At 47.4% G+C, this 26,549-nt stretch overlaps 1 protein-coding gene across 1 annotated transcript in view; it reads right to left on the minus strand.

The window, feature by feature from the left end:
* The window catches only part of EEF1A2 (eukaryotic translation elongation factor 1 alpha 2), a 43,310-nt gene extending 18,005 nt beyond the window's left edge, over positions 1–25,305 (minus strand). Inside the window, exons 1-4 of the mRNA XM_028735446.2 lie at positions 25,174–25,305; positions 22,157–22,390; positions 8,742–8,921; positions 5,915–6,211 (exon numbers count right to left, since the gene is read on the minus strand). Of these exons, the coding sequence (XP_028591279.1) occupies positions 5,915–6,211; positions 8,742–8,921; positions 22,157–22,300 (621 nt within the window). The 5' untranslated portion in view covers positions 22,301–22,390; positions 25,174–25,305. The remainder of the gene's footprint in view (positions 1–5,914; positions 6,212–8,741; positions 8,922–22,156; positions 22,391–25,173) is intronic.
* Between the last annotated feature and the right edge of the window lie 1,244 nt (positions 25,306–26,549).

Below are 26,549 nucleotides of genomic sequence, written 5' to 3' on the forward strand. Positions count from 1 at the left end.
CTGGAGATGAGAGTCTTGGCTACGGAGTTTATTTGTGCAGGGTGGTGGTGTGATTGTGCATGTAAGTAGCGGTTGGTGTGTGTTTTTTTCCGGTAGATAGTGTGTCCTAGGGAGCCATCAGGTTTTTTGTAGATTAGGACGTCAAGGAAGGGAAGTTGGTTGTTGGCTTCTATTTCCATAGTGAATTGTATTTTGGGGTGTAGGCTGTTGAGATGTGTGAGGAAGCTATCCAGTTTTTCCTTCCCGTGTGGCCAAATTACAAAGGTGTCGTCAACATATCTGAGCCAAAGTTTGGGTTTGTGTTCTGACTTGTCTAAGGCATTGGTTTCAAAGTGTTCCATGTACAGGTTTGCGATGACCGGTGAGAGGGGTGATCCCATAGGTGCTCCTTCTATCTGTTTGTATCTTTGTCCATTGTGGATGAAGTACGTGTTGGTTAGGCAGTGCTTGGTCAGGTCCAAGATGTATTCGGGGGGATTGTATTTGTTTTGAATGGCTGTCAAGGCTTCATTAATGGGCACTTGTGTGAAGAGAGATACAACATCGAAGCTCACAAGTAGGTCATTGGGATGTAGGTTTTGCTTCTTTATTGTTTCTATGAACTGGAAGGAGTTTGGAACGTGTGAAGAGATGGATTCTGCATAGGGCTGAAGTTGCTTGGCGAGAAATTTAGCGAGATTTTGTAGAGGTGAGCCTATGGAGCTGACTATTGGTCTGAGTGGTGTTCCTTCTTTGTGTATCTTGGGGAGGCCGTAGAGTTTGGGGCATCTGGATGATTTTTCTCTGGGGATGATTCTTAGCTGGATTTCTTCACTGATAGGAGAGGCTTTTATTTTGGATTTGGTGGTTTTTTCCAGATAGGTGGTGGGATCTGTTTTTATAGGTTGGTAGGTAGGGTCTTGGAGTAGATTTGATAGTTTTGCTTGGTAGTCCGATGTGTTCATCACAACAGTGGCATTACCTTTGTCTGCTGGGAGAATGATTATGTTGTTGTCTTTCCTCAGGTCGGTGAGTGCTTTCTGTTCTTCTTTGTGTAAATTGCTTCTGGGTGGTTTGCTGGAGCAGAGGATGTTGGTGACTTCAAGTCTGATTTTATTGGCTTCATCTGGGTTGATTTTGGTTAGGCTAGCTTCGACTCCGCATATGATGTTTTCCGTGGGGATGCGTCTCGGGGCGACTGCAAAGTTGAAACCTTTGGAGAGTACTTTGGTTTCAGTTGAGGTGAGGATCCTGTCTGATATGTTATGTACTGTTTGCTTCATGGGTTGTTGTGGAGGGTGGCTGGGTTTCTGGCGTTTTTCTAGTTTGTGGAGTTTGTTGGTGTGTGTGTCTGTCTTACGTGAGGTCTCCGTTTCAGCTCTCCAGACGGCTAGTTGTTTGCATTTGTCCCAGAGTGCAGGGTGGATTTTGTTACAGAGTTTGAGGTGAAGAGTGAGCAGATCTTTGTTGGTTTGGTTTAGTAGGTATCTTTTCCTGTGTAGTTCGTTTCTGATTAGGGATAGTTCAGTTCGTTTCAGGATCCTTTCGGTAGCTGGGGTTTTAGAGTGGAATTTAAGTTGGAAGCATGTGGGAATTAAGTTGTTGTCTCGGCAGTTGCGTAGGAACAAGAGATCACATAAGATGGTGGCTCTTCGGATTTCTAGTTTCTCGTAGGTTCTTGTCAGCTGGAAGGTTTCCTCCCCGTAGAGGTGAGATATTTGCTTTCGTAGATTTTCACGGGTACAGGAATGCAGGTTTTGGTGTCCTCGGGTGTCTTCCCGTGTAAAAGTTGGGGTGTCTAGGCGACGTTTCGACGAGGTCTCACTCGTCATCTTCAGGCTGGTGCTTTCGGCTTCTTGTTACTGGAACAGAGCAGGATCTCAGTGTTTGAGTTCCTATAAATACTGTTGAGGAGGTGTGGCCTCTAATGTTCTTGGGCAGAGAGGAAGTTCCCAGGCTAGTGTGCCTTTTCTTCTTTTGTTTCTTAATTACTTGAGGGATATCTTGAGTGATTTCTTGAGTTGTATCCTGAGTACCACTTAGGTGGGTCATTAGGTGTGGATTAGTTGCTAAAGCCTTTGTGTCTTGACCTCTTGAACTTTGTGAAGAGTTTTCCTGGGAAGATGGTTGTACTGCATTTTGTTGTGCTCTGGCTTGGCTTCGTGTATAGGGGCGAGCTGTGGTTTTCTGGTCTGTGCCAGCCAGATCTGTGTAGGGATTGCAGGGGGGTGCAGCATCCGGAGGTGCCACCATGGTTTGGCTACCGTCAAAAAAGAAGAAAAAACTTCCTCTCTTTTCCAACACATGAAAGAAACAGGACACGAAATTAATTTTGCAGATTCCAAATTGCTCTTTAACATGGAACATCACCACAAGAGAATAATCATGGAAGCCATCGAGATAGAGAAACACCCTCACAACATGAACAAGCGTGACGACACATCCCGCTTGCCAGACATCTGGAAATTAGCCCTCCCCACAAAAACTGACACCAGAGCCAGAGGCACACAGAACGCCATCACCAATCAACCACACCAGACCCAAACCCAGACCCTCTCCACAGATGAATTACAGATACCATCCAGTAGCCAAACCATGGTGGCACCTCCGGATGCTGCACCCCCCTGCAATCCCTACACAGATCTGGCTGGCACAGACCAGAAAACCACAGCTCGCCCCTATACACGAAGCCAAGCCAGAGCACAACAAAATGCAGTACAACCATCTTCCCAGGAAAACTCTTCACAAAGTTCAAGAGGTCAAGACACAAAGGCTTTAGCAACTAATCCACACCTAATGACCCACCTAAGTGGTACTCAGGATACAACTCAAGAAATCACTCAAGATATCCCTCAAGTAATTAAGAAACAAAAGAAGAAAAGGCACACTAGCCTGGGAACTTCCTCTCTGCCCAAGAACATTAGAGGCCACACCTCCTCAACAGTATTTATAGGAACTCAAACACTGAGATCCTGCTCTGTTCCAGTAACAAGAAGCCGAAAGCACCAGCCTGAAGATGACGAGTGAGACCTCGTCGAAACGTCGCCTAGACACCCCAACTTTTACACGGGAAGACACCCGAGGACACCAAAACCTGCATTCCTGTACCCGTGAAAATCTACGAAAGCATATACATATATATATATATATATATATATCAGAAACTCAGAGATATATATAAGCTACAGTAGGTGCCAAATGGCTCCTTAAACCAGGGTTACAGTCGCCATATCAAAACGCCTACTCTGAGTGAAACTTAATTGGCTACCACCCTCGGAAAGAACCCTTTCGATGTCAGCAGGTAGCCAACCATTGGCTCTCACTACGTTTCCAAGCACAATTCAAAGTGTTGGTGTTGACCTTTAAAGCCCTAAATGGCCTCAGTCCAGTATACCTGAAGGAGCATCTCCGCCCCCATCTTTCTGCCTGGACACTGAGGTCCAGCGCCGAGGGCCTTCTAGCGGTTCCATCATTGCGAGAAGCAAAGCTACAGGGAACCAGGCAGAGGGCCTTCTCGGTAGTGGCACCCGCCCTGTGGAACGCCCTCCCATCAGATGTCAAAGAGATAAACAACTACCCGACATTTAGAAGACATCTGAAGGCAGCCCTGTTCAGGGAAGTTTTTAATGTGTGACATTTTAATGTACCGTATTTTTCGCTCTATAACACGCAGATTTTTTCTCCTAAAAAGGAAGGGGAAATGTCTGTGCGTGTTATGCAGCGAATGTGTGGTCCCTGGAGCCGAAAAATGAGGCAAAAATCAAACCGCGCTTCAGGGAGAAGGGAGCTCCGTGAGAGAGGAAGTGGTGGCTTTCCTGCATTCTGCCTCAGGGTCTTACTGCCCACCCTGCTCTGTTTCGTTACTGTGTTTGCTCAAACGGAACAAAGAGCAGGGAAAGCCCCTCCCCTCCAGGCAAGTAGAGGGGAGAGCAGAGCGTCCCTCGTTCTATCCTCTCCCTGCTCCGGAGGGAACAATGTTTGTGAAGGGAAGAGAGATTACAGGTTCGGCTTAAAATTCTGATTTGACTTCCTGCTTTTTGTTTTTGGAGACACACAGCATTCAAATATGCTTTCTTCCATTTAAAAGGATGAAATCCTTAAACAGTGTTTTGCCTGTAAATTCATGCGATCTGGAAGATTACAGTGTCTGTACCTCTTAAGGGATGGCAAAGCTTAGGTTTCGCTGCTAAATAGTTCTTAATGCAGTTAAAATGCTTTCTTCTGTCATGCTGGTGGGAGGGAGAGGGAGAGAGAGAGAGCGCAGGCTGGCTGGCTTGTGTGGGTGGGTGGGGGGAAACTTTTGCCTTCCTTTCCTCACGTTATAGCCCTCTCCTGCATTCTTAGCCTTCTGTGTTTTTCCTTCCCTCCCCACTTAAAATGTGGTTACAAAGCATGGATCCACATGGATCCTCAGGATCTTTGCATTGGGTCACCCCAAATTCACCATCAGAGCACACAGCATGTCCATGGCTACAGCCTGCCCCCCCAAAATCACACACCCATTGTTGCCTGGGGCTGCAATGGTGCAAAAACGTGGTTACAAAGCATGGATCCACATGGATCCTCAGGATCTTTGCATTGGGTCAGCCAAAATTCACCATCAGAGCACATAGCATGTCCATGGCTACAGCCTGTCCCCCCCCCCCCAAAAAAAAAAAAAAATCATGCACCCACTGTTGCCTGGGGCTGCAATGGTGCAAAAACGTGGTTAAAAAGTATGGGTCCACATGGATCCTCAGGATCTTTGCATTGGGTCAGCCAAAATTCACCATCAGAGCACATAGCATGTCCATGGCTACAGCCTGTCCCCCCCCCCCAAAAAAAAAAAATCATGCACCCACTGTTGCCTGGGGCTGCAATGGTGCAAAAACGTGGTTAAAAAGTATGGGTCCACATGGATCCTCAGGATCTTTGCATTGGGTCAGCCAAAATTCACCATCAGAGCACATAGCATGTCCATGGCTACAGCCTGCCCCCCAAAAAAAATCACGCACCCACTGTTGCCTGGGGCTGCAATGGTGCAAAAACGTGGTTACAAAGCATGGATCCACAGGGATTCTCAGGATTTTTGCATTGGGTCACCCCAAATTCACCATCAGATCACATGTCTGTGGCCACAGCATGAAGCACAAAAATGATACGTCCACTGTTTCATTCAGAATATTTTTTCCCTTGTTTTCCTCCTCTAAAAACGATGTGCGTGTTATGGTCAGGTGCGTGTTATAGAGCGAAAAATACGGTATTTTTAATCTTTGTTGGAAACTGCCCAGAGTGGCTGGGGAGACCCAGTCAAATGGGCAGGGTACAAATAAATTATTATTATTATTATTATTATTATTATTATTATTATTATTACTACAGTGGTACCTAAGGTTAAGTACTTAATTCGTTCCATGGGGCCTCCTGCTGCCGCCACACCGCCAGAGCACGATTTCTGTTCTCATCCTGAAGCAAAGTTCTTAACCCGAGGTAATATTTCTGGGTTAGCGGAGTCTGTAACCTGAAGCGTATGTAACCTGAAGCATATGTAACCTGAGGTACCACTGTATTATTACTGTACTAGCAAGCCACCCTGTAGAATTCTATCCATATTTTATCTGCCCAAGGAGAACAAATTTCAGGAAGCAGAAAGTCGTGTTGAAAATACAACTTTCAAGCAGCCAAAATGGCCCCCAAAATGGCAACTAAGCATCCTTAACCCTGGTTTAAGGAGCCATTCAGCACCTAGCTTATATATTCGAGTTTCTAACACTGCCTAGGCTCCACCTGGCCTGCCTTAAGACTCCCTCTTCAAGCCAACCTTTCTCGTATTCGCAACTCGACTTCTCTGTCCCCAGGAGATGACGGCGGAGGAGCTTCTCCAGCTTCGAATGGACCCAACTGGAGCTGCAAACCTCATGTGAACATAGCCTAGCACCGCCCACCAGAGACTTACGTTGGGAGACGGCTCCAGCATGTTATCGCCGTGCCAGCCAGAGATGGGCACGAAGGGAACGGTCGCTGGGTTGTAGCCGATCTTCTTGATGTAGGCGCTGACTTCCTTGACGATCTCATCGTAGCGCTTCTCACTGTACGGCGGCTCCGTGGAGTCCATCTTGTTAATGCCCACGATGAGCTGCTTGACGCCCAGGGTGTACGCCAGGAGGGCGTGTTCACGGGTCTGGCCGTTTTTGGAGATGCCGGCTTCAAACTCACCTACCCCAGCAGCCACAATCAAGACAGCACAGTCGGCCTGCAAGGAAACAAGGCACAGACACGCTTAGGAGCTGCTTGCGAAGGTGTGCCCAAAGCTGAAGTGTTTCGAAGGCAAAGTCTGTCGTTTTGGTACGTCGTTTTCGCACAACCGTTTGCAAAACGTCACAGGAGAATTTCCCCGTTTCAGTTTTCCTCCATTTCTCGTTTCTTCCCCCCAATCTCAAGTTCCACTTTTCCACACCGGCTCGCAATTTTTTAAAGAAGTCCTCGTGAAACGTTTATCAGCGTTTTGTAAAGTAAAATTAAAAATTAGCATCAATCATTTTAATGCTAACATCTCCCAATACGCACATTTTTTTGCCAAGCAATATACAGCAGTAGCTCGGTTTTCAAGCGTCTCCGTTGACGAACATTTCAGTTTCTGAATGCCGTAAACCCGGAAGTACAGTGGTGCCTCGCAAGACGAAATTAATTCGTTCCGCAAGGCTCTTCGTATAGCGGTTTTTTCGTCTTGCGAAGCAAGCCCATTGACAGCTTAGCGGATTAGCGCTATTAGTGGTTTAGTGGCTTTTAGCAATCAGCTGTTAACCGGCTTATCAGTGGATCAGCTGATAAGCGGCTTAGCGGCTTAGGAAAAGGGGGGGGGAGGGAAAAAAACCTGAAGACTTTTTCGTCTTGCGAAGCAAGCCCATAGGGAAATTCGTTTTGCGAAGACCCTCCAAAACGGAAAACCCTTTCGTCTAGCGGGTTTTCCGTCTTGCGAGGCATTCGTCTTGCGGGGCACCACTGTAAATGCTTTGGTTGTCGAACTCGTCTCAGAAGTTGAAAAGGCCACGCAGCTTCCGTATTGAGTTTTCCATACTTATTGAGGCTTCCATACTGAGTTTTCGAACGTTTCGGAACTCAAACAGTCTTCCAGAACAGATTACATTCGAAAACCGAGGTAACCGATGTATTGCATTTTTAAGTACATTTCCATTTCTAAGCACTGTACAGGCAGCGACCGATTTGCACTGATTTGCGTGCAACTGACGCACAACCGGTGCTTGGGCCCCTTTTGGAAGAAAGCAGAGCTGGGCCAGAACAAGGTGGGTTTTTTGCACTCTGCCGACACACGCAGGAGCCAGGAACACAACCCTCGTGCAAAAGGGTCGCCACCTGTATATAAAAACAATCCATAGAAAACGGGGCAATAAAACAATAAAAATTCATCACGAAACCAAACTAAAGGCCTTAATTAAGACGCCTGCTGGAATAAGAATGTCTTTGTCATTTGCTGGAAGTTCAACGAGGAGTGGGTCTGCCTAATCTCAGGTGGGAGGGAGTTCCGCAAGCCGAGGCTCACTATACTGAATGCACAGCCAATTTCAGCACACACTGTTCGGCTTGCGGACCTGCCATTACAAAATTTGGAGGGGTGCGAGTATCAAAAGATGACTGTGTTTCGGTTTCGGTTCATGTACTGTTTTATAAAGCAGATGGCAGAAGGGGGAGGCACTTGGAGGAAAAGGTGGAATATAACCACAATAAGTAAATAAACTACGTGTCTTGGGATACAGCGGCACCCCCCGAGATTTCCTAAACAAAACAGGTACATATTGGGCTCCTAATATCCCATCTTCCCTTCCAATATTGTAACTCAACAAGTTCTACGAACTGTTGGCTCGATACCTGAAAACTGATAGTGCCATCTGCTCCTATAAATAGTTGATGGCTCCTTTAGGGAGTTCGTCCTTTTTTACTCCCAGGAAAGCAGGGAGGGGAGATACGCTCCAAATGCATTTCTAAGAATTTCTATGGCCCCTTTCAAACGCACAAAGCGTGTCAAAAAAACCGGCAGAGAGGAATTGAGAGAGAATTAAGAGCCTCGGACGTGAGATCTCCAGGCTGATAGTAGGCTAAGACTGAAACCGGGAAAGGGGGGGGAAGGGGGGTGGGGTTTGGGAATCCAAAGGGTACATAATTACAATCTGTTTTGTTTTTATTTTTTGTTTTGTTATTTGTATGAAAATTGGGGAATTCGTGGAAGGGAATTTGGGTCGACTTTAGAAAAATGTTTTAAGAATGAGTATTGATGTATAAGTATTGATGTTTAAGTTTGGATAAGGCAAAATTGGTTTTTTAAAAAATGAACTAAATAGAAATAGGTCAAAATTAGGGATAAGGATTTGCTGAATTAACAATTTGAATTGGAATACAAGAAGGGGAGGTGTGGGGAAGTCAGGGAAATATGTTATTGAAAAATAAGTATTGTGAACTTTATGTGTTTTTAAACTTTTTTGTTTTTTCCTTTTTGATTTTTTTAATGTATTAAATTTGAAAACTTCAATTAATATCTTTAATAATAAAAAATCAAACGCACAAAGCATGCTAGCTTCGTCATTTGGCCAGCCAGAGTGCAAAGCTAGACAGGGTTCCTAGGACTTCCATTTAAAAAAAAATCCAGGTCACACTGTTCTGCTGCCAAGGACCCATGCAGGAAAACAGGATGTTGGCGCTGTGCTGGCGCTCAGGGAACGACCCAAAGGTGCCCCCTGCCCTGAGACAAACAGCCTCCCCTTCCTCACCTGCGAAGTCCCCGTGATCATGTTCTTGATGAAATCCCGGTGCCCAGGGGCGTCAATGATGGTGATGTAGTACTTGGTGGTCTCAAACTTCCAGAGAGAGATGTCGATGGTGATCCCTCGCTCACGCTCAGCCTTCAGCTTGTCCAGCACCCAGGCGTACTTGAAGGAGCCTTTCCCCATCTAACAGGTTGGAGAAAGAGGGGGGAAGTTTTTGTAAGGGCTTTAGCTCAGTTAGTTAGAACATGGTGCTGATGATGCCAAGGTTGCAGGTTCAATCCCCCTATGGGACAAGTGCATATTCCTGCATTGCAGGGGGTTGGACTAGATGATCCTCAGGGTCCCTTCCAACTCTAAACTTCTATGAAAAATCCAAGTGCAATTAATTATTCTTCTTATTATTATTAATATACCCCGCCCATCTGACTGGGTTGCCCCAACCACTCTGGGCAGCTTCCAATATATATAAAAACATAATAAAACATTACACGTTAAAAGGCTTTCCTATACAGAGAATGCTGTTGATGTTGTGATTTATGAGGGGAGGGAACAGTCTGCATAATAATAATAATTATTATTATTATTATTATTATTATTATTTATACCCCGCCCTCCCCAGCCAGAGGCGGCTAACACCAATAAAATCACAGTAAAAAAAAAGTGATGCGGGGAAAACACCTAATTTAAAATACAGGTTAAAATGTAATTTAAAATGCATCCTCATTTTAAAAGTAGCCAATAAATCAAGACCATAAGGGGAGGGCAACATAAGGGTCAGACTGAGTCCAAACAAAAGGCCAGGCGGAACAGCTCTGTCTTGCAGGCCCTGCGGAAAGATGTCAAGTCCTGCAGGGCCCTGGTTTCTTGTGACAGAGCGTTCCACCAAGTCGGGGCCACTACTGAAAAGGCCCTGGCCCTAGTTGAGACCAATCTAACCACCTTGCGACCTGAGACCTCCAAAGTGTTGTTATTTGTGGACCATAAGGACCTCCACGGGACATACCTGGAGTGGCGGTTCCATCGGTACGTGGGTCCTAGGCCGCATAGGGCTTTAAAGGTCAAAACCAGCACCTTGTACTCCACCGGGGTACTCCCTGTACTCCACCGGGAGCCAGTGCAGTTGGTAAAGAACTGGATCCCATGGCAAGGACCCCATAAGGAACCTCGCCGTGGCATTCTGCACCCGCTGGAGTTTCTGGGTCAGCTTCAAGGGCAGCCCCGCATAGAGCGAGTTACAATAATCAACCCTGGAAGTGACCATCACATGGATCACTGTGGCCAGATCAGGGCGAGAAAGGTAAGGGACCAACTGCTTAATACGGCGGAGATGGAAAAATGACTCCTTTGCTGTGGCTGCAACCTGCACCTCCGTGGAAAGGGAGGCGTCAAAGGTTACACCCAAGCTCTTGGCAGAAGGCACAGGTACTAATTGAGCGCCCGCAAGAGATGGGAGTTGATGCCCCAAACCCCTTCCAATTCTTGGGCTCCTGTATCTGTGGGGGTTTGAAAGTACCGTCCAACCTCGGTTCCCGAACACCTCCATTTTGGAACGTTTTGGCTCCCAAACGCTGAAAACCCAGAAGTACCGTATTTTTCGCTCCATAAGACGCACTTTTCCCCTCCTAAAAAGTAAGGGGAAATGTGTGTGCATCTTATGGAGCGAATGCAGGGGGGAGGCAGGCAGGAAAAGCCCCCAAGAGCCGCACACAATCTCCACAAAGCTCTTGCGGGCTTTTCCCCAGGAGGGAGAAGGGACTGACGCGGCCAGTCAGTCCCTTCTTCCTCCTCGTAGAAAAGCCCGCAGGAGCCATGCGCTCCTTAAAGGGTGCGCGGCTCCTGTGGGCTTTTGTGGCAGGTGGGGTAATTGCCATAGCCCTGCACAACCCTAAGGAAGCCAGAGGGGCTTTAGCTGAGCGCAGCCCCTCCGGCCGGGAGAGGCTGCACGCAGCTAAAGAGTAAGCCAAGTCTTGGCTTCTTTGCTCTTTGGGGCGGGGGGGGGGGGAGACCCGGGCTTCCCCAGCAGCCCCTAGAAGCTCTGGGAGAAGCGGACAATCAAAAACATATTTTTTTTCTTGATTCCCCCCTCTAAAAACTAGGTGTGCCTTATGGTCCGGTGCGCCTTATGGAGCAAAAAATACGGTAACTGCTCCGGTTTTGGAATCTTCCCAGCTGCGTTTTTCTCCCCCCCCCCCCCCCGACTTTGCAGCCAGCCCATTGGTCCTTGGAACGGATTAAGTTTGAAAACCGAGAGAGAGCAAGCTTCCCAAATTGGTCCCTGGGCCTAGGCAGCGGTTATGGCTGGTTTTTTCAAGCACCACAATTGGGGAGGGACAGGGAACTCACCAAAACACATTCCGAGCACCTTTGCGCCACTGCCATTCTAGGATAGCAAGGGAGGCGTTCATGAAGAGTTCCCATTTTTCTAGAAACAACAGCAGTGCTTAAGAGCTTAAGAAAAGACCTAGTCCATCACCCTCTTCTGGCAGTGGCCGACCAGATGCCTAAGGGAAGCCCGTGTGGTGCCTACCAGCAGCGTAGCGTGGGTTGTCAGCACCCGGGGCAAGGCAAGTAATTTGCGCCCCCTAACCCCTAACCTGCCGCCGCTGCCAGCTTCTTCTTGCTGCTGCCTGGGCTGGGGTATTTACGGTAAGGTAGCCACGGCGGCGGCGGCGGGTCCGTGTCAGGTGATCTGAGGCGAGTTGCCGCTGGCGCTGCCGCCCAAACGACGCCACTTGCCCGGAGAAGGAGGAGGGCAGAGAGGCGAGGAAAATGCAACATGGCCCAGCTGCTGCAGCAGCAGCGGCGGGGCTGTGAGGAGGGGCTGCCTGGCGCGCCCTCCGCGGCCCTGACACGCGGGGACTGCGGCGAGCGCTGAGAGCCGCTGCCACCTCGTCGGTTCCGCGAGACATGGGGCTCTGCTACAGCCTGCGCCCGAGGCTCTTCGGTGACTCCGGAGGCGGCGAGCGCGCCCCCTCCAGATGTTGCGCCTGGTGCGGCTGCCCCCCCCTGCACCCCCCACCACTGGTGCCTACAGGATATTTCCTGTAATGCTTTTCCAGTCTCTGGCTGCTAAGCTGTTGAAACCTCTTCCGACCTTTGAACCAACAACCTGGGAATGTTGTCAAGTGCTTTCACTGGCAGGATCCATTCATGATGAGAACTTACAAGTTCTGAGCAGTAACCACCCAGGGTCAAAGGCCGGGTTAGGGTGTCCATGTGCCCTGCATTGCAGAGGACAGCCCTCTATCTCATGGGCAGGCAAACTAAATTTTCTGTTTTACAATCTAAAATACTCATTTAAACTTCCTTAAAATATCAAGGACTTCCCTTCTCTTTCCATGGTTCATTTTGTGTATCGTAAATCCCTGCATATTTTACAAAAACTAAACCATTCATTATTCCATTACTGCATCCATCAAAACTTATTTACGCTGCTGAATTTATCTTAATATTGCCAACGTTTTCAGGTGTACACTGTTTTCCCCCATATATTCGATAAACGTTTTCCAATCTTCTCTAAACGTATGTTCTTCTTGTTCTCTAATTCTATATGTTAAGTCTACAAGCTGTGCATATTCTGTCAGCTTAAGTTGCCATTCTTTTTTGGTTGGGACCTCGCTCATTTTCCATTTTTGGGCTAACCAAACACAGGCCGCAGTAGTAGCATACATAAATAACCTTTTATGACACCTGGGAATTTCCATCTGAATTATCCCCAACAAAAAGGACTCTGTTTCTTTTGGGAAAGGACTTTTGAACATTTTGAACATTTTTTTTCAATAAACAGCCTCGGTCCAGTACACCTGAAGGAGCGTCTCCACCCCCATCGTTCTGCCCGGACACTGAGGTCCAGCGCCGAGGGCGTTCTGGTGGTTCCCTCCCTGGGAGAAGTGAGGTTACAGGGAACCAGGCAGAGGGCCTTCTCGGTGGTGGCACCCGTCCTATGGAATGCCCTCCCACCAGATGTTGAAGAGAAAAACAACTACCAGACTTTTAGAAGACATCTGAAGGCAGCCCTATTTAGGGAAGCTTTTAATGTTTAATAGACTATTGTATTTTAATATTCTGTTGGAAGCCGCCTAGAGTGGCTGGGGAAACCCAGCCAGATGGGCGGGGTATATATAATAAATATTATTATTATTATTATTATTATTATTATTATTATTATTATTATTATTAATTATGTATCATTTCCCAATACTCTTTTACCCTTTTACAAATCCAACACTTGTGAAAGTACGTTCCCTCAACTTCTTTGCATTTCCAGTACTTATCTGATTTAGTCTTATACATCTCACAAGCCTTGAGTCTTAAATCCTTGATAAATATATTTCAACACAAAATGTTAAGTAGATGCCTCACACTACCCCTGAGGCTGTCCCCAGGGAGCATAATGTGCCTGTTAGGAGCTATAGAATCATAGGATTGTAGAGTTGGGACCCCCAAAGGTCTTGTAGTCCAACCCCCTTCAAATGCAGGAAACTCAGCTAAAGCATCCATGACAGATGGTCATCTAACCTCTGCTTAAAAACCTCCAGTGGAGGAAAGAAGCTGGAGGTGGAGTTATTCTGTAGCCGTGCTAGGAGTCCCTGAGACAGGCATCACACCATATCTGATTAATTAATAAAACTTGCTTTGTTCTCCTAAATTGGGTGCCTGTCACCTTTGAGGAATAACCTGCCCAATTTTCCTGCTGCAGTTAGGCCAGAAAGCTGCATAATGCCATCTTTCCTTCCAGTCTCCCCACCAAAACTTCCCTATATTCCAACTCTCTATATGTTCTGTAGGGTTTCATTTCTAGAGTGCTTGGAGAGCAATTTGATCCTGCAGTTTATACATCTTCTAAATATTCTGCGCCCCAAGCAGTGCTCAGGAACCAGGATGAACCATACGCACCGAAAATGATTTGCACACATTTGCATATTTTCCATAAATTATTATTCTCTGCCCTCTGCAGCACAACACACAACCCTACACATGTTTAACTATCTCACATTTGGACCAGAATGCCACAAAGTGGACTTCAATATCACAAGGTCATTAATCATTTTATTACATAAACGGCAACAACCCGAGCACTGTATATGCCAGAGCAATTAACTGAACCTTGAAGAATCAAACCAGGATAAACCAACATTATTGGGCTGGGAGTGCAACCTTGATTCTGAATACATAGCCCATCCAGCTCCCGCAGCCATCAAAATTGGTACATTCCGGCTGAAAAAATGGACTACGCTGAAACTTGCTGCATCATGTTATGAGTGCGTGACAAGGCTCTATTTAGCAAAATGCCTTTGCTCCTCTTTTCATCTGCCTATATTCGATTACCCGCAGAGATCGTGGGCCAAAAGAGGAAGAAAAAGGCCGTATTTTCTAGCCTAGCACAGTAACGGCTCTGTTGCAGAACTCGATACATCTGGAATTGGCTGGGCAGAAGGAGAAGTCATATTGTTTAAGGCCACAAAGGATGGGTTTCATTTTTTTAAGCGAGAGAAAGCCTTCTGAAATGCTATCTTCTGCTCCATAACCCAAAGGACCCTCTTCCATTATGTTAGCTCTCTAAAACAAAACAGAACCCTAGTTAAGCAGCACCTTTGAAAAATCTTATTAGAGCCAGACTCCATTTCCTACCAAAGCAATCGCATGGAAAGGAATACCCTGGCCACACACTGCCTTGCATCAGAAAATGGAGGCTGAAGGCACAGAGTCAATTGGCTATTAATAGCAGTTTCACGTCCCTCTGCATATTTCTGCCATGCCAGCGAAGGTGCCACAAGGCTTGCCTGGCTGATTCAAAGAAACGGCAGCTTATTTTAGAAGATAGCAGACCTCGCTGCAGCTCGGCAGCTGGTACAGATCTCTTGCAAAGCTGCAGGGTCTAGGTAGAGCTGTTTGCTCAGATAACAATGGAGGGGGCAGATGACTGTTTGCAGCAATGGCGAGGTGACCACATCTAACATGTTTTCAAAGTTCCGGCCTCCACTTTTGTATTTTTTAAGTATCTAGACCTCATGATGGCACGTTTAAACCTTGTGGCAAAAAGGAAGTCAGAGACATCTACTGGGTGCAAAATCATCTTGTCTGCCCATGAAGATATTCTCATAGTTTATCTGTTCTATTACCGTATTTTTTGCTCTATGAGGCTCACTTTTTCCCTCCTAAAAGGTAAGGGGAAATGTGTGTACGTCTTATGGAGCGAATGCAGGCTGCGCAGCAATCCCAGAAGCCAGAACAGCAAGAGGGATTGCTGCTTTCACTGCGCAGCGATCCCTCTTGCTGTTCTGGCTTCTGAGATTCAGAATATTTTTTTTCTTGTTTTCCTCCTCCAAAAACTAGGTGCGTCCTGTGGTCTGGTGCGTCTTATAGAGCGAAAAATACGGCAATTAAAACATATATCTTGACCTCTCTTTACTTGGACAACTAACATTTCATGTGAGAGAAATCCCATTAGATTTTTTAAAATTATCAGCTGGCAAAAAAATTGAATTGAAACCTTCGCCCCTCAAATAGTTTAACTGGGGCAGGGGCCAATAAAACCAGCCCAAATGGGAACTCACCAGACATATCAGAACCCCACAGGTATGATAAAGGGATTATATCGAATAAGCATGAAAGCACCGTACGAAAAAGTTGGAATAGTTAAACAGAGAGGGAGCTTGCCGTGGATGTAAACAACGAAGGTGGGTGCACTGAGAATGCAGCAATGGGAAGGGTGATGAAATAAACACATACAAAATGGAACAATAGCTTAGGATACTATTCTCAGTGCTCGGGAAGGTGAAAGAGTCAGGAAAGCCGGGGTGCTTTTTGACACTTGTGCATTTTGTTCCGCATTAAGCCCTTTGGTCCCAACAGTTCAGGGACCAAAGGCAATTTGCAGCTGATCTATGGGCCCATCAAGACATTAAGGAATCTGCCCTTGGAAATAATAATAATAATAATAATAATAATAATAATAATAATAATAATAATAATATTTGAGGGAACAGTCAAGAAGGTGTCATTAAAAGAGAATTTATTGTGATCCCTCTCTTGGTTCTTATATAAGGAGTCGGGATATGCGGCTGTGGGCAGTAACAGGCGTCGTCGTGAAATGGCGCCGCTCTTTCCTAAAGAGGAAATTTTTTGGCCTCTTTGGTGCAGAACTTTGCAAAAGGAGAACGAAAAGAAACAAGGCCTCTTCATAAACATGTTGTCATTCCGCTTCCAAAACACATGCATAATTAAATAACCATGCACCAACACGGGAAAGTATTCTATGATCCACTTAAAATATGCAAAGTGCTGGACTTTCCACACGCTAGCCTATTCTGCATAATTTATTCTGCTTCTAGGAAGGAACAGGGACATTGGTCCCTGAGCTCTAAAAGATGTCTCAATCCACTCCGTCAAACCGCTAAGATTTTTGCAGTGCATTGCTACTCACTTATTTCAATGCCTGTCTTGAGGGCTGGAAACTTGCTAAGTTGTTGTAATGAAGGAGAGAAAACACAGCTGAATTTTGTTGAATTTACAGCCCACCCTCAAGCTCCATTCTCGCACGGTGCAATCACAAATTAGTGATCTGCTTTGTTTTGATGGTCGCCTCCCTATTTTTTACCTGCAAAGGTAGGAAATAGATGGGAAGGGAGTGTCTGCGAGGAACGGGGAACGAGCTTCCTGCAGTACCCTCACCACCGAGATGAGAATCAGAGCAAAAAGTGCCCTCTTTTTCACCAATCCCTGCCCCACAGACAAACACCTTGCAACTCCCTTTGGGGATCCCGATCTCTTGCCAATATAGCTCAGGTAACCCAGCAGGCAATTTATAGTTCTAACTCTGACTGGCCTTACAATAACCTTGCAAGGTAGGCCAACTGAGCCTCGCACGGTTTACGTTTTTTACTAGAAGCCCCCACGATCTACCAAAGAACTGTAAATTTATAGCACAGGAGCAGATAGTGATGAACTCATGCGGCAGCCGTGCAGATGTTGTTGGGACCACAACTCCCATCACACCTTGATGCCTGGGGCTGCTGGGAGTTGTAGTCCCAAAATCTAAAGCGGTGATGGCCAAACTTGGCCCTCCAGCTGTTTTAGGACAACAACTCCCATCATCCCTAGCTAACAGGACCAGTGGTCAGGGATGATGGGAATTGTAGTCCCAAAACAGCTGGAGGGCCAAGTTTGGCCATCACTGACCTAAAGGGTTGCAAGTTCCCCAACAAGGCATTGCCATTTTCACTGCATCCTCTTGCTCTAAGAGCCCAAGGAGGGGGCCTTGTAAGATGGTCCAATGAGGGAAACGTTTATCTATATTTTTGCAAGAACCTTGGCAACTAGCAAGCAATAGGAATTTGGTCAGGAAAGTGTCCCTGATAGTCCGTGCGCTGCGCCCCCCTGCCCAAACCTAAGGTTCACCTGAGTTATTCATTATGATTATTTATATAGCATTATGAACAGGCATAAGGGACGCGGGTGGCGCTGTGGGTTAAGCCACAGAGCCTAGGACTTGCCGATCAGAAGGTCAGCGGTTCGAATCCCCGCGACGGGGTGAGCTCCCGTTGCTCGGTCCCTGCTCCTGCCCACCTAGCAGTTCGAAAGCACGTCAAAGTGCAAATAGATAAATAGCTACCGCTCCTGCGGGAAGGTAAACAGCGTTTCCGTGCGCTGCTCTGGTTCGCCAGAAGCGGCTTAGTCATGCTGGCCACTTGACCTGGAAGCTGTACGCCGGCTCCCTTGGCCAATAAAGCGAGATGAGCACCGCAACCCCAGAGTCGGCCACGACTGGACCTAATGGTCAGGGGTCCCTTTACCTTTACGAACAGGCATGGCATTCTACCAAGTATGAGGACAGAGGTATTAGCAGTGCAAGAAGCTGCATTATCCAGAGTCACAGAATAACAGAAATGTAGGGTTGGAAAGGAACCCAAGGGTCCTCTAGTCCAACCCCCAGCAATGCAGGAAACTAAAGCATCCAGGACAGATGTCCATTCAACCTCTGCTTAAAAACCTCCAAGGAGCGTCCACAGCCTCCTGAGGGAGACCGTTCTACTGTCGAACAGCTCTTACTGTCAGAAAGCTCTTCCTGATGTTTAGTCGGAGTCAGACCCCTAATCCATCTATCTCAGTACTGTCTACCCTGGCAGGCAGCATCTCTCCAGAGTTTCAGATCAGGAGCCTTTTCCGGCATTTATCTGGAGAGGCCAAGGACTGAACCTCTGGACCTTCTGCATGCTGAGCAGACACTCTACCGCTGAGCTAGCCCCCTTCCTAAGAAGCTGCCTTATATTGACTCAAACCAAACATCCACCGGACTCAATATTGTCTACACAGGCTGGCAGCATCTCCAATTTCAACTTGAAGTTGACACTGGGAAAGGCAACAGAAGAGTGGTGACAGAGACGGAGGAATGGGTAAACAGAGTAAGGCTATGCATTTATTCCAGTTGCATGAGCTGGCAGAGGGTGGGGAGAATTAAGGGAAGCAGGCATCCATCTTTCCTGGTTTAAGCCCAGAAATAGGACACACAAGCTGAGGATGCTCAGTTAACAACCACTCTTGGGTGGTCTGTCTTACTATAGGGATAGGGAAGGACAGGGCAGAGGGGGGTTCCCTCTCACTGACCCCCTCCTCCTGGAGAAGGGAGGGGGAGACTGTAGGTAGAGAAGTGGAGAAGGTTCAGAAGGGGATTTCCTTCTTCCCTCATTTCATCTCATCTCCCCTCCCCTATAACCCCTCACCTGACGCTCCCATTTTAAAGATGCATCACTGAGGCTAAAATGACACGCCCCAGGCCTCACAATTTATCCGTGGGCTCAGATCAAACGCTGACTCCCTTCCTTCCCGCTACAGAACATCGCCAATGGATAAAGGATACTACTTTTGGCAGCAGAAAACGAAAGGAGTCCTGTGATAAAGGAATCAGCGAAACTCAAACATATCCACATAACCTGTTTCTTGAACATCGGTCCTCAACGATGTGCACTAAATCAGAAGGCTGTTTACTGAGTATTCATTCTGAATTGAAGCTCAATTCCCAGCCTCTTCAGGCGGGGCTGCGAAAACAGACTTCTGACTCAAAACCTGGAGAGCTGCTGTCAGTCATTGTGTAGACAATCCTGATCTAGGTAGACCAATGGGCTGACTCAGCAAAAAGCACCCTAAACATACCATCTACTAGAGAATTATCAAGCAACCATGTTGGTCCATTGGGAAGGGAACTCAAAACTTGGGAGAGAGCAATTTGTGATTCCTTTATGAAGACCAAGTTGGAAGTCCAGATGATCCAGACAAGCTTTTTTCCAGAGCTGTTTTTTTAAGACTGGATGTTAAGCGAAGCAAAATAAAGAGGGTCAGGGGAGAGAAAAAGGTGGGTGCAATGGAACAAGTCAAGGAGGATGCTTTGTCTATAAGAAGCGGCCATCTCTCCATCTGAGGGTTGTGCAACAGAGGTTTCTGGTGGCCTAGACTCATTGTCCGGGGTCCAAGGTATGCTTTTCAGGAAAGCAGGGGAAAGAGTGCAGTGGATACCAGTCTGGCCAAGTAACTAGACAGCTAAGACCCTCAATTCTTGGGTATCAGAAAACAGCCAGCGTTGTGAAATGGTTCAGAGTTCAGACCAGGGTTCAACTCTGCTCTCAGGCATGCACTTCACTGGGGGATCTCGAGACAGCCTAGCCTACCTCAAAGGGGTGTTATGAAGACAAAGGTGGATTGACGGATGATCATATAAGCTGTGTTGAGCAACTTGGGGGCAGGAAGCCGGATATTAAGGTAATAAAAAGGTAAAGGTACCCCTGACCATTAGGTCCAGTCGCGGACAACTCTGGGGTTGCGGTGCTCATCTCGCTTTATTGGCCAAGGGAGCCGGCGTACAGCTTCCAGGCATGTGGCCAGCATGACTAAGCCGTTTCTGGTGAACCAGAGCAGTGCACGGAAACGCCATTTACCTTCCCGCGAGAGCGGTACCTATTTATCTACTTGCGTTTTGACATGCTTTCGAACTGCTAGCTTGGCAGGAGCAGGGACTGAGCAACGGAAGCTCACCCCATCGCAGGGATTCGAACCGCCGACCTCCTGATCAGCAAGTCCTAGGCTCTGTGGTTTAACCCACAGCGCCACCCGCGTCCCTATATTAAGGTAGTAACTAAAAACAAAATACAGATTCAGTCAACAACAAGAACTAGAGCTGGTTCTGATGTTATGTTGTGAAAGGTTCCCCACCATTCTGCGCCCCACCCCCCTGGAAGAATCTCAAGTGGGGACCATTAGAAAATGAGTTTAGGAAGAAAACACATCTGCTCACCCAAGTTAAGATAGCCCTCTGGAGTGACCGGTTATCTTGCAGGACTTAGGCAAAGTAACATCTGCCCCACTTTTGGAGGATCTGCTAGAGAATTTTCAGCACAGCTGGTGTCCTCTGGGCTCTTCTGGCTTAAGTCTGAAGTGTAGCTATGCCCTAATTCAGACTATACAGGCCCGTATTTATTTGGCGCAGCTACCAAAGACTGTAACAGGCTCTGTCTCCTCTTGCCCTCAAAGGACAGCTGAGCCTAAGACAAAGATGGGGACCAGATATTTCCGGGAATTGCTGTAGCTCAGTGGAACAGCACTGGCTTCTCATGCACAAGTAATTTCGTTGTCCCCGAGAGGGGGCAATGACAATAAAAATATTATTATTATTATTATTATTATTATTATTATTATTATTATTATTATTACAAGGTCCCTGATTCAAATCCTGGCAGAGCGGGGAAAGAACCCCTGCCTCAAGCCCTAGATGATACTGATCGAAACAGACAAGGTAGTTATTCGGCACAATTCGTCCCTAAGTTGCTTGACTACATCCACAACATCCTTGAACAGCCATGGCTTCCCTCAAGGAATCCTGGGAAATGTCGCCTGCACACGGCACTGGGAACTATAGCTCTGTGGAGGATCTCCAAACCACCCTCAGCAACCGTAACAGGCAACACCAGGAACGTGCAAAACAGCAACTCTGGGCATGTGCAGAATGCATTCCCCTCTCCAATGAGCAACTACAGCCCACTCTCTCTAAAGTAACAGCAGTCAGAATTTCCAGGTCAGGGAGCGCGACAGCAGACACAGGTCACTGCCCCAGAACTGAGTTGGAGATCCGTTGATTGTTAAAGGTGCTGGGAATTGTAGTTCTGTATGGGTAAACTACAGTTCCCAAGATTATTGTGGAGGGAGGTGTCCACAGATGAGCGTTTTGTTCGAGATCAGGGTCTGACTGGTCACCTAAAGGAAAGGGGGGAATTATATTGGAAAGCAATCTCGCAGGCTTCTCAGTAGTAGTAGAGGCCTTGTGCATCGCAGCTATTTCATCCTTTTAACTGGTGATACCGGAGATTGAAATTAGGGGATTCTGAACCCAAAGCACACGGTCTATACTACTGAGCGCCAAGCTGACACACTGTGCTGTGTTATTGGGCAAGTTAATCAGGGCGTAGGTGGAGAGAAGTGATTGGAAGATTCTGCATTTCAGCAGAGAGCTAAACTTAAACCTTCTGGCCTTTTCCACCACTATGATTGGGCTGACACTGGGTGCAGAATCTCATAGCTTCATTTGCAAAAAAAAAAAAAAAAAAAGTCCCTAGTCTGTATGGGTGCAAAAAAAAAGGTTGAAAGTTGGGATGGGGACCTGATTTGGAACTGAGCTTTAAGAGTTCTACGCAGCTCTTTTCCTGATACCCCTCCCTCAAACAGAATAATAAAAAAGTAAAGAAATGTACATTAAATTATGCAAAATAATTTTGCAATTCGGCACAATTCACAATTTTGCTGCTTTTGGTGCAAAACTGAGGTTGCCTAGGCAAAGTTTTCCCCTTCATTATTATTATTATTATTGTTATTATTATTATTATTATTTAAGAGTTGAGGTTTATTACTATTATTATTATATATTCAGGGGTGGCGATTTTGCCAAAAGAACACATCACCACAAGCATTAGCCTCAGAAAAAACAAACATGGTTTCCAACCTACATCACTCACACTAAGAAAAGGGGACCTGGGACCACCAACTGAAATGCCACCAGCACAAATGCGCTGAATGTTCAGGTGTGGCCAGGTAGCAACGCCAAAGGAAGATGGGAGGGGGAGCGGTTTACTGTTGCGGGGGCTTTCCAGTGTTACCCCCTTCCCTGTTTGGGCCTATCTTGTTCGGATAACGAATCGGAAAGCTGCGAGGGGAGGCAGGCCAGGGAAATATATTGTGGCATCGTGGTGGAAGTCAGAAAAGGAACCTATGAAAAAGCACGGGAGACACAATACATAGCAAATATTCTTCTAGACGTGGGAAGCGGTGGGCGACGACTGCTCCTATTCCATCTCGTACTCTAGTTCCAGAGAAGAGAAAAAGGAAGGGCAAACTTGAAGGTCAAACTGTACGCATGTGTGCCTTTTGAGCCTTACCTCCGCGGCTTCCTTCTCAAATTTCTCAATGGTCCTTTTGTCGATGCCCCCACATTTGTAGATGAGGTGGCCGGTGGTGGTGGATTTCCCGGAGTCCACATGTCCTATGACAACAATGTTGATATGGGTCTTCTCCTTCCCCATCTTTCCTCTCTTCGGGATCTGTGATCGGCAGGCCGGCGCTTGCGGAGGGATGGAGAGCTCAGCAGCGGCTGTGACCGGGCGAGGCGGATGCTGCAAAGAACAGTGCGAGAGAGGAGGAGATCAGGAGTGTCGCCAGGAGCAACAGGAGCACAACACAACAGCCAGACACGCAACTGCCACAGAGCCTTTTCCAGCCCCGGGGTGTGTGTGTGTGTGTTTGCGTCTTTGTCTGGGGTTTCCTGTCGCAAAGTTAAGCCTGTGCTTTAGCCCATCAGATCTTTCGCTGGATAAACAGCAGGCAGAATGTAGGCCAGACAAGAGGAGGATTTTCTGTCTGCCATGGGAGAAATCCGCCCCGACTCTAGCAGGGAAAAGGAACCCGTTTTTTGTTTTGTTTGTGTTTTTTTCCTTCTGGGTCCACCCCACTGACACCAGTGGCAACCCCGTTGCGCTGCAAGCCAGAGATGCCTGCGCAATCTCCTTCTCGCCCCAAAATTGCCTTTTTTTAGAACTGGTAGCCTCTCCTAAAAACCCCTTTCCCAAATAAGCGATGTTTGGTTCCACCACGATTGTACACAAAGTGTGCTTGCATTCCCATGCACCCCAGGTATATAATAACTGCAAGAACTCCTTCATTGCACCTAATCCCGTGGACTACGCTTTCCTAAGCAACGGAAATTATCTCTTTCAGCTTCTGCCTTCTGGAAGAAGGTACAGGGTTATAAAGACCAGGACTAGCCGCCTGAGAAACAGTTTCTACCCAAATGCAATTTTAAACGCAGTATAAGGAGTCTCTATAATATATTGTATTTTAAAATGGGATTTCAGAGTTTTTAGGGGGTTTTGAATTTCTTATGTAGATTTTTCAATTTCATTGTTCTGTATGGGACAATGACAATAAAGATATCGTATCGAAAGCAGAGAGGTTTTCCTCTGTACGGGCATTCAGATCCACCTCAGGAAATTTCCCAGTAAGCTCATCTTCGGAAAGGACAATATGGTGCCCACAAATGGAAAGAGCCAGAAATAGCTGTTCGGTGTGCTTCCCTAGAGCGGCTAAACTGGAATCTGACTGTGCGTGGAAGGATCAAGCGGTAAGGGGGGGGGGGCTGGAAGGAGGGGAGGGAGAGCTCAGCTTTCCCCCATAACACCAAGATGTAGCAGAGGCAGAAATCTTAGGTCGATACAAGCCAAGAAGCCTGCGTTTTCAGCTTTCGAAACCTTTTCACAAAGCCGCGCTCCATCATTCCAAAATAAAAGATAAAATAAAAGCTTGATTTTCAGACACTCTTGCTCCTGTGCTGGGGGGGTTGAAATCCACCTGCCTCTCTCGCTGTATCAAAACGTACCCCAAATGCACAGGGAGGAGGAGGGGCTATAATTTGGGAATATGGACTCTTTTTGCAAGCAGGCTCTGCAAATCGCACAGCCTCGGCTCGCCCAAGTTGCAAAATGTATCTCCGTGCATAAGCCACCATATCTGGTTCTAGAACCCTCTATGTTCATGCAACATAAAACCCCAGCCATTTTCTTGCTGCTCATTTCTGTCAAGCTGAGCACGGATCATTCTATATATCTCCAGCTTTTGGGTTGTGATGGGGAGGGATGGGGGGGGGAGGGGTGTATCTGAAGGTTGTCCCTGCCACTCTTTTGTCACACGCCACCCACATGAGGGATTGGATCAGCTAGGAAGGCATGCAGCTCTCAGCCACATCATCTTCCCCCCCCACCCGCCTTTTGCAAGGGGTTATTTTTAAAACCGAATGACCCAACCTATCTCAGATCCCCTGCGGAGCTAAAAACGCCGCGCAAATCCCTGCGGAGCTGAAACCAAATAAATTCTGAGAAAACGCAATGCAAACCTGCTGCAACCCCCCTCCCTCTCTTTTTCCTTTCGCTGATTCCCCCCCCCCAACAAAAAACCCCACCTAATTTTCAAAAAAATCTAGGGTAATTATTATCATGATTATTTGCAAATCGTATAATCTGGCCAGGGATATGGTGGCAAGGTCAAACGGTGCAACGCAGGGAGGGTTTCTGCACCGCCCTCTCCAAGCCCCCACCTGTTCCCCCACCTCTAAAAAAAGGGGGGGTTCAATTTCTAAATGCGAAGAAGGCCTTAAGTGTGTAGGAGGGAGGGGGGGTGTCGACACAAGACAATAAAACCGGGAGGGGGGGCGCGCGAGGGTTGGAATGACTGTGCAAGTTAGCGAGCTGCTTGGAAGCAAGACAGAAAACAGGATCCGGACCCCAGCAAAGCGACCCCCCCCCCCCGCCCAGGAGTCCGATCCACAGGCCGGTTCTGCCGGAACGCCCGCTTGAGTCGCGGATGCTCCTGGCCGGCTTAACTGCCTTAGGGGTCGCGCGCCCTGGAAACCGCGCGCGCGCTCTCCCGGACCCGCTTCCACAATATCACCTGCGCAACTTGAAGGGGTGGAAATGGGTTGGTATTTTTTTCGGGGGGGGGGATTAGAGATAAGAGACAAGAGACGATTCCAGACGGGAGATTGCAACGGGGAAGGGTTGGGTGGGAAAGCGCAGTTTTGCAAAGAGCCATCGTCGCCTCGCCAAACAAATAAAACGCCCGTTATTATTGCTCTTCCTTTGCAAAAAAAAAATAAGCCTTCCCCCCCCCCTTTTTTTTTTTGCAAAACGTTCAGAGCACCAACATCCCCCCCCCCCAGCTTCAGTATTATTATTTTTAAAGGCTGCAGCCCACACTTTCCTCGCTGCACCTGTTCCAGCCCCCTCCCCATTTTTGCAAAGGTATTCCCCCCCCAAAAAAAGAAATAAATAAAAATGGAAGGAGGGGGGGTTGGAAATAATGGTGCGCTGTCCTTCGGCAGCAAAGCAAGCTTTCAAGACGCTCTTACCGGCAGCTGTGGTCTCAGACAGCAGAGGCTGCCAGCTTCGGCTCGGGCGGCTTTATTTCCCCGGGAGGGGGTCCACCTATTGACGGCGACGGCGCAATGCAGTCACCCCCCCACTCCTCCTCCTCCGGCGGCTGCTGCTGCTCTTCCCCCCTCCCCTCCGCACTACAGCATTGCGGTACAGAGAGCCGGAGAAGGGAGAGGGCGGAGGGTGATGGATGGAGGAAAAAGGAGGAGGAGGGACGAGAGGGAAGAGGCTGCGGGGGAGGGAGGAGGGGATGCAGCAGGTGGAAGGATGGATGGATGGATGGAGAAAGGAAAAGGTGGAGGGAGGAGGAGAAAGAGGGAGGGATGGAGAGGAATAAATGCGGGAACAGGGCGTGATATGGAGCAGCGTTAGGACGCGCCTCCAGTTTGTCATGATTCATCCCCGTTACCATCGCTTCTTCTGATCTGGTGACGTTTGTTTCCTCATCTTCCACTTAGGAATCGCCCCCCAGGAAATCTCTCAGAGCGATTTCACGGTGACAAAGCCATTCCATAGAACCTATATGAAAATAAGCACAATCCCACACGCAGCAACAATTCAGAATGGTTTCATACAGGGAAAGCTATGAAAACAAACACAATTCCACGCGTGGCAAGAATTCAAAATGATAGGAAAAGCTAAAAGCACACACAAGTATATATGTAAAGGTAAAGGGACCCTTGACCATTAGGTCCAGTTGCGGACAACTCAGGGGTTGCGGCGCTTATCTCACTTTACTGGCCGAGGGAGGCAGCGTACAGCTTCTGGGTCATGTGGCCAGCATGACTAAGCCGCTTCTGGTGAACCAGAGCAGCGCACGGAAACGCCGTTTACCTTCCCGCCAGAGCGGTACCTATTTATCTACTTGCACTTTGACGTGCTTTTGAACTGCTGGGTGGGCAGGAGCAGGGACCGAGCAACGGGAGCTCACCCCATCGTGGGGATTCGAACTGCCGACCTTCTGATCGGCAGGTCCTAGGCTCTGTGGTTTAGACCACAGCACCACCCGCGTCCCAAGTATATATGTAGCGAGAGTTTAAAACGATTTCATACGCAAAAACTGAAAACAAGCACAATTCCATGTCTGGCAAGAATTTGAAATGATTTCGCGTAGGAAAACAATGCAAAACACACACACACGTTGACACAAACAATTAGAATCAATGCCATTCATACAAACAAAACCATTTCAGGTGTAAAAACATGTTCAATAAAAATACAGGCTGGAACAGAGGTTATAGTGGTACCATCCCACGAATGTTGAATGTTGGATGGTTCAGGAGAGACAAAATAAAGAGCAAAAAGTGAATAGCTCAGTCCATAGAGCAGGAAGCCCGTAATCTAAGGGCTG

Source organism: Podarcis muralis, chromosome 5 (assembly GCF_964188315.1).
Source record: "Podarcis muralis chromosome 5, rPodMur119.hap1.1, whole genome shotgun sequence".
Classification (NCBI taxonomy): domain Eukaryota; kingdom Metazoa; phylum Chordata; class Lepidosauria; order Squamata; family Lacertidae; genus Podarcis; species Podarcis muralis.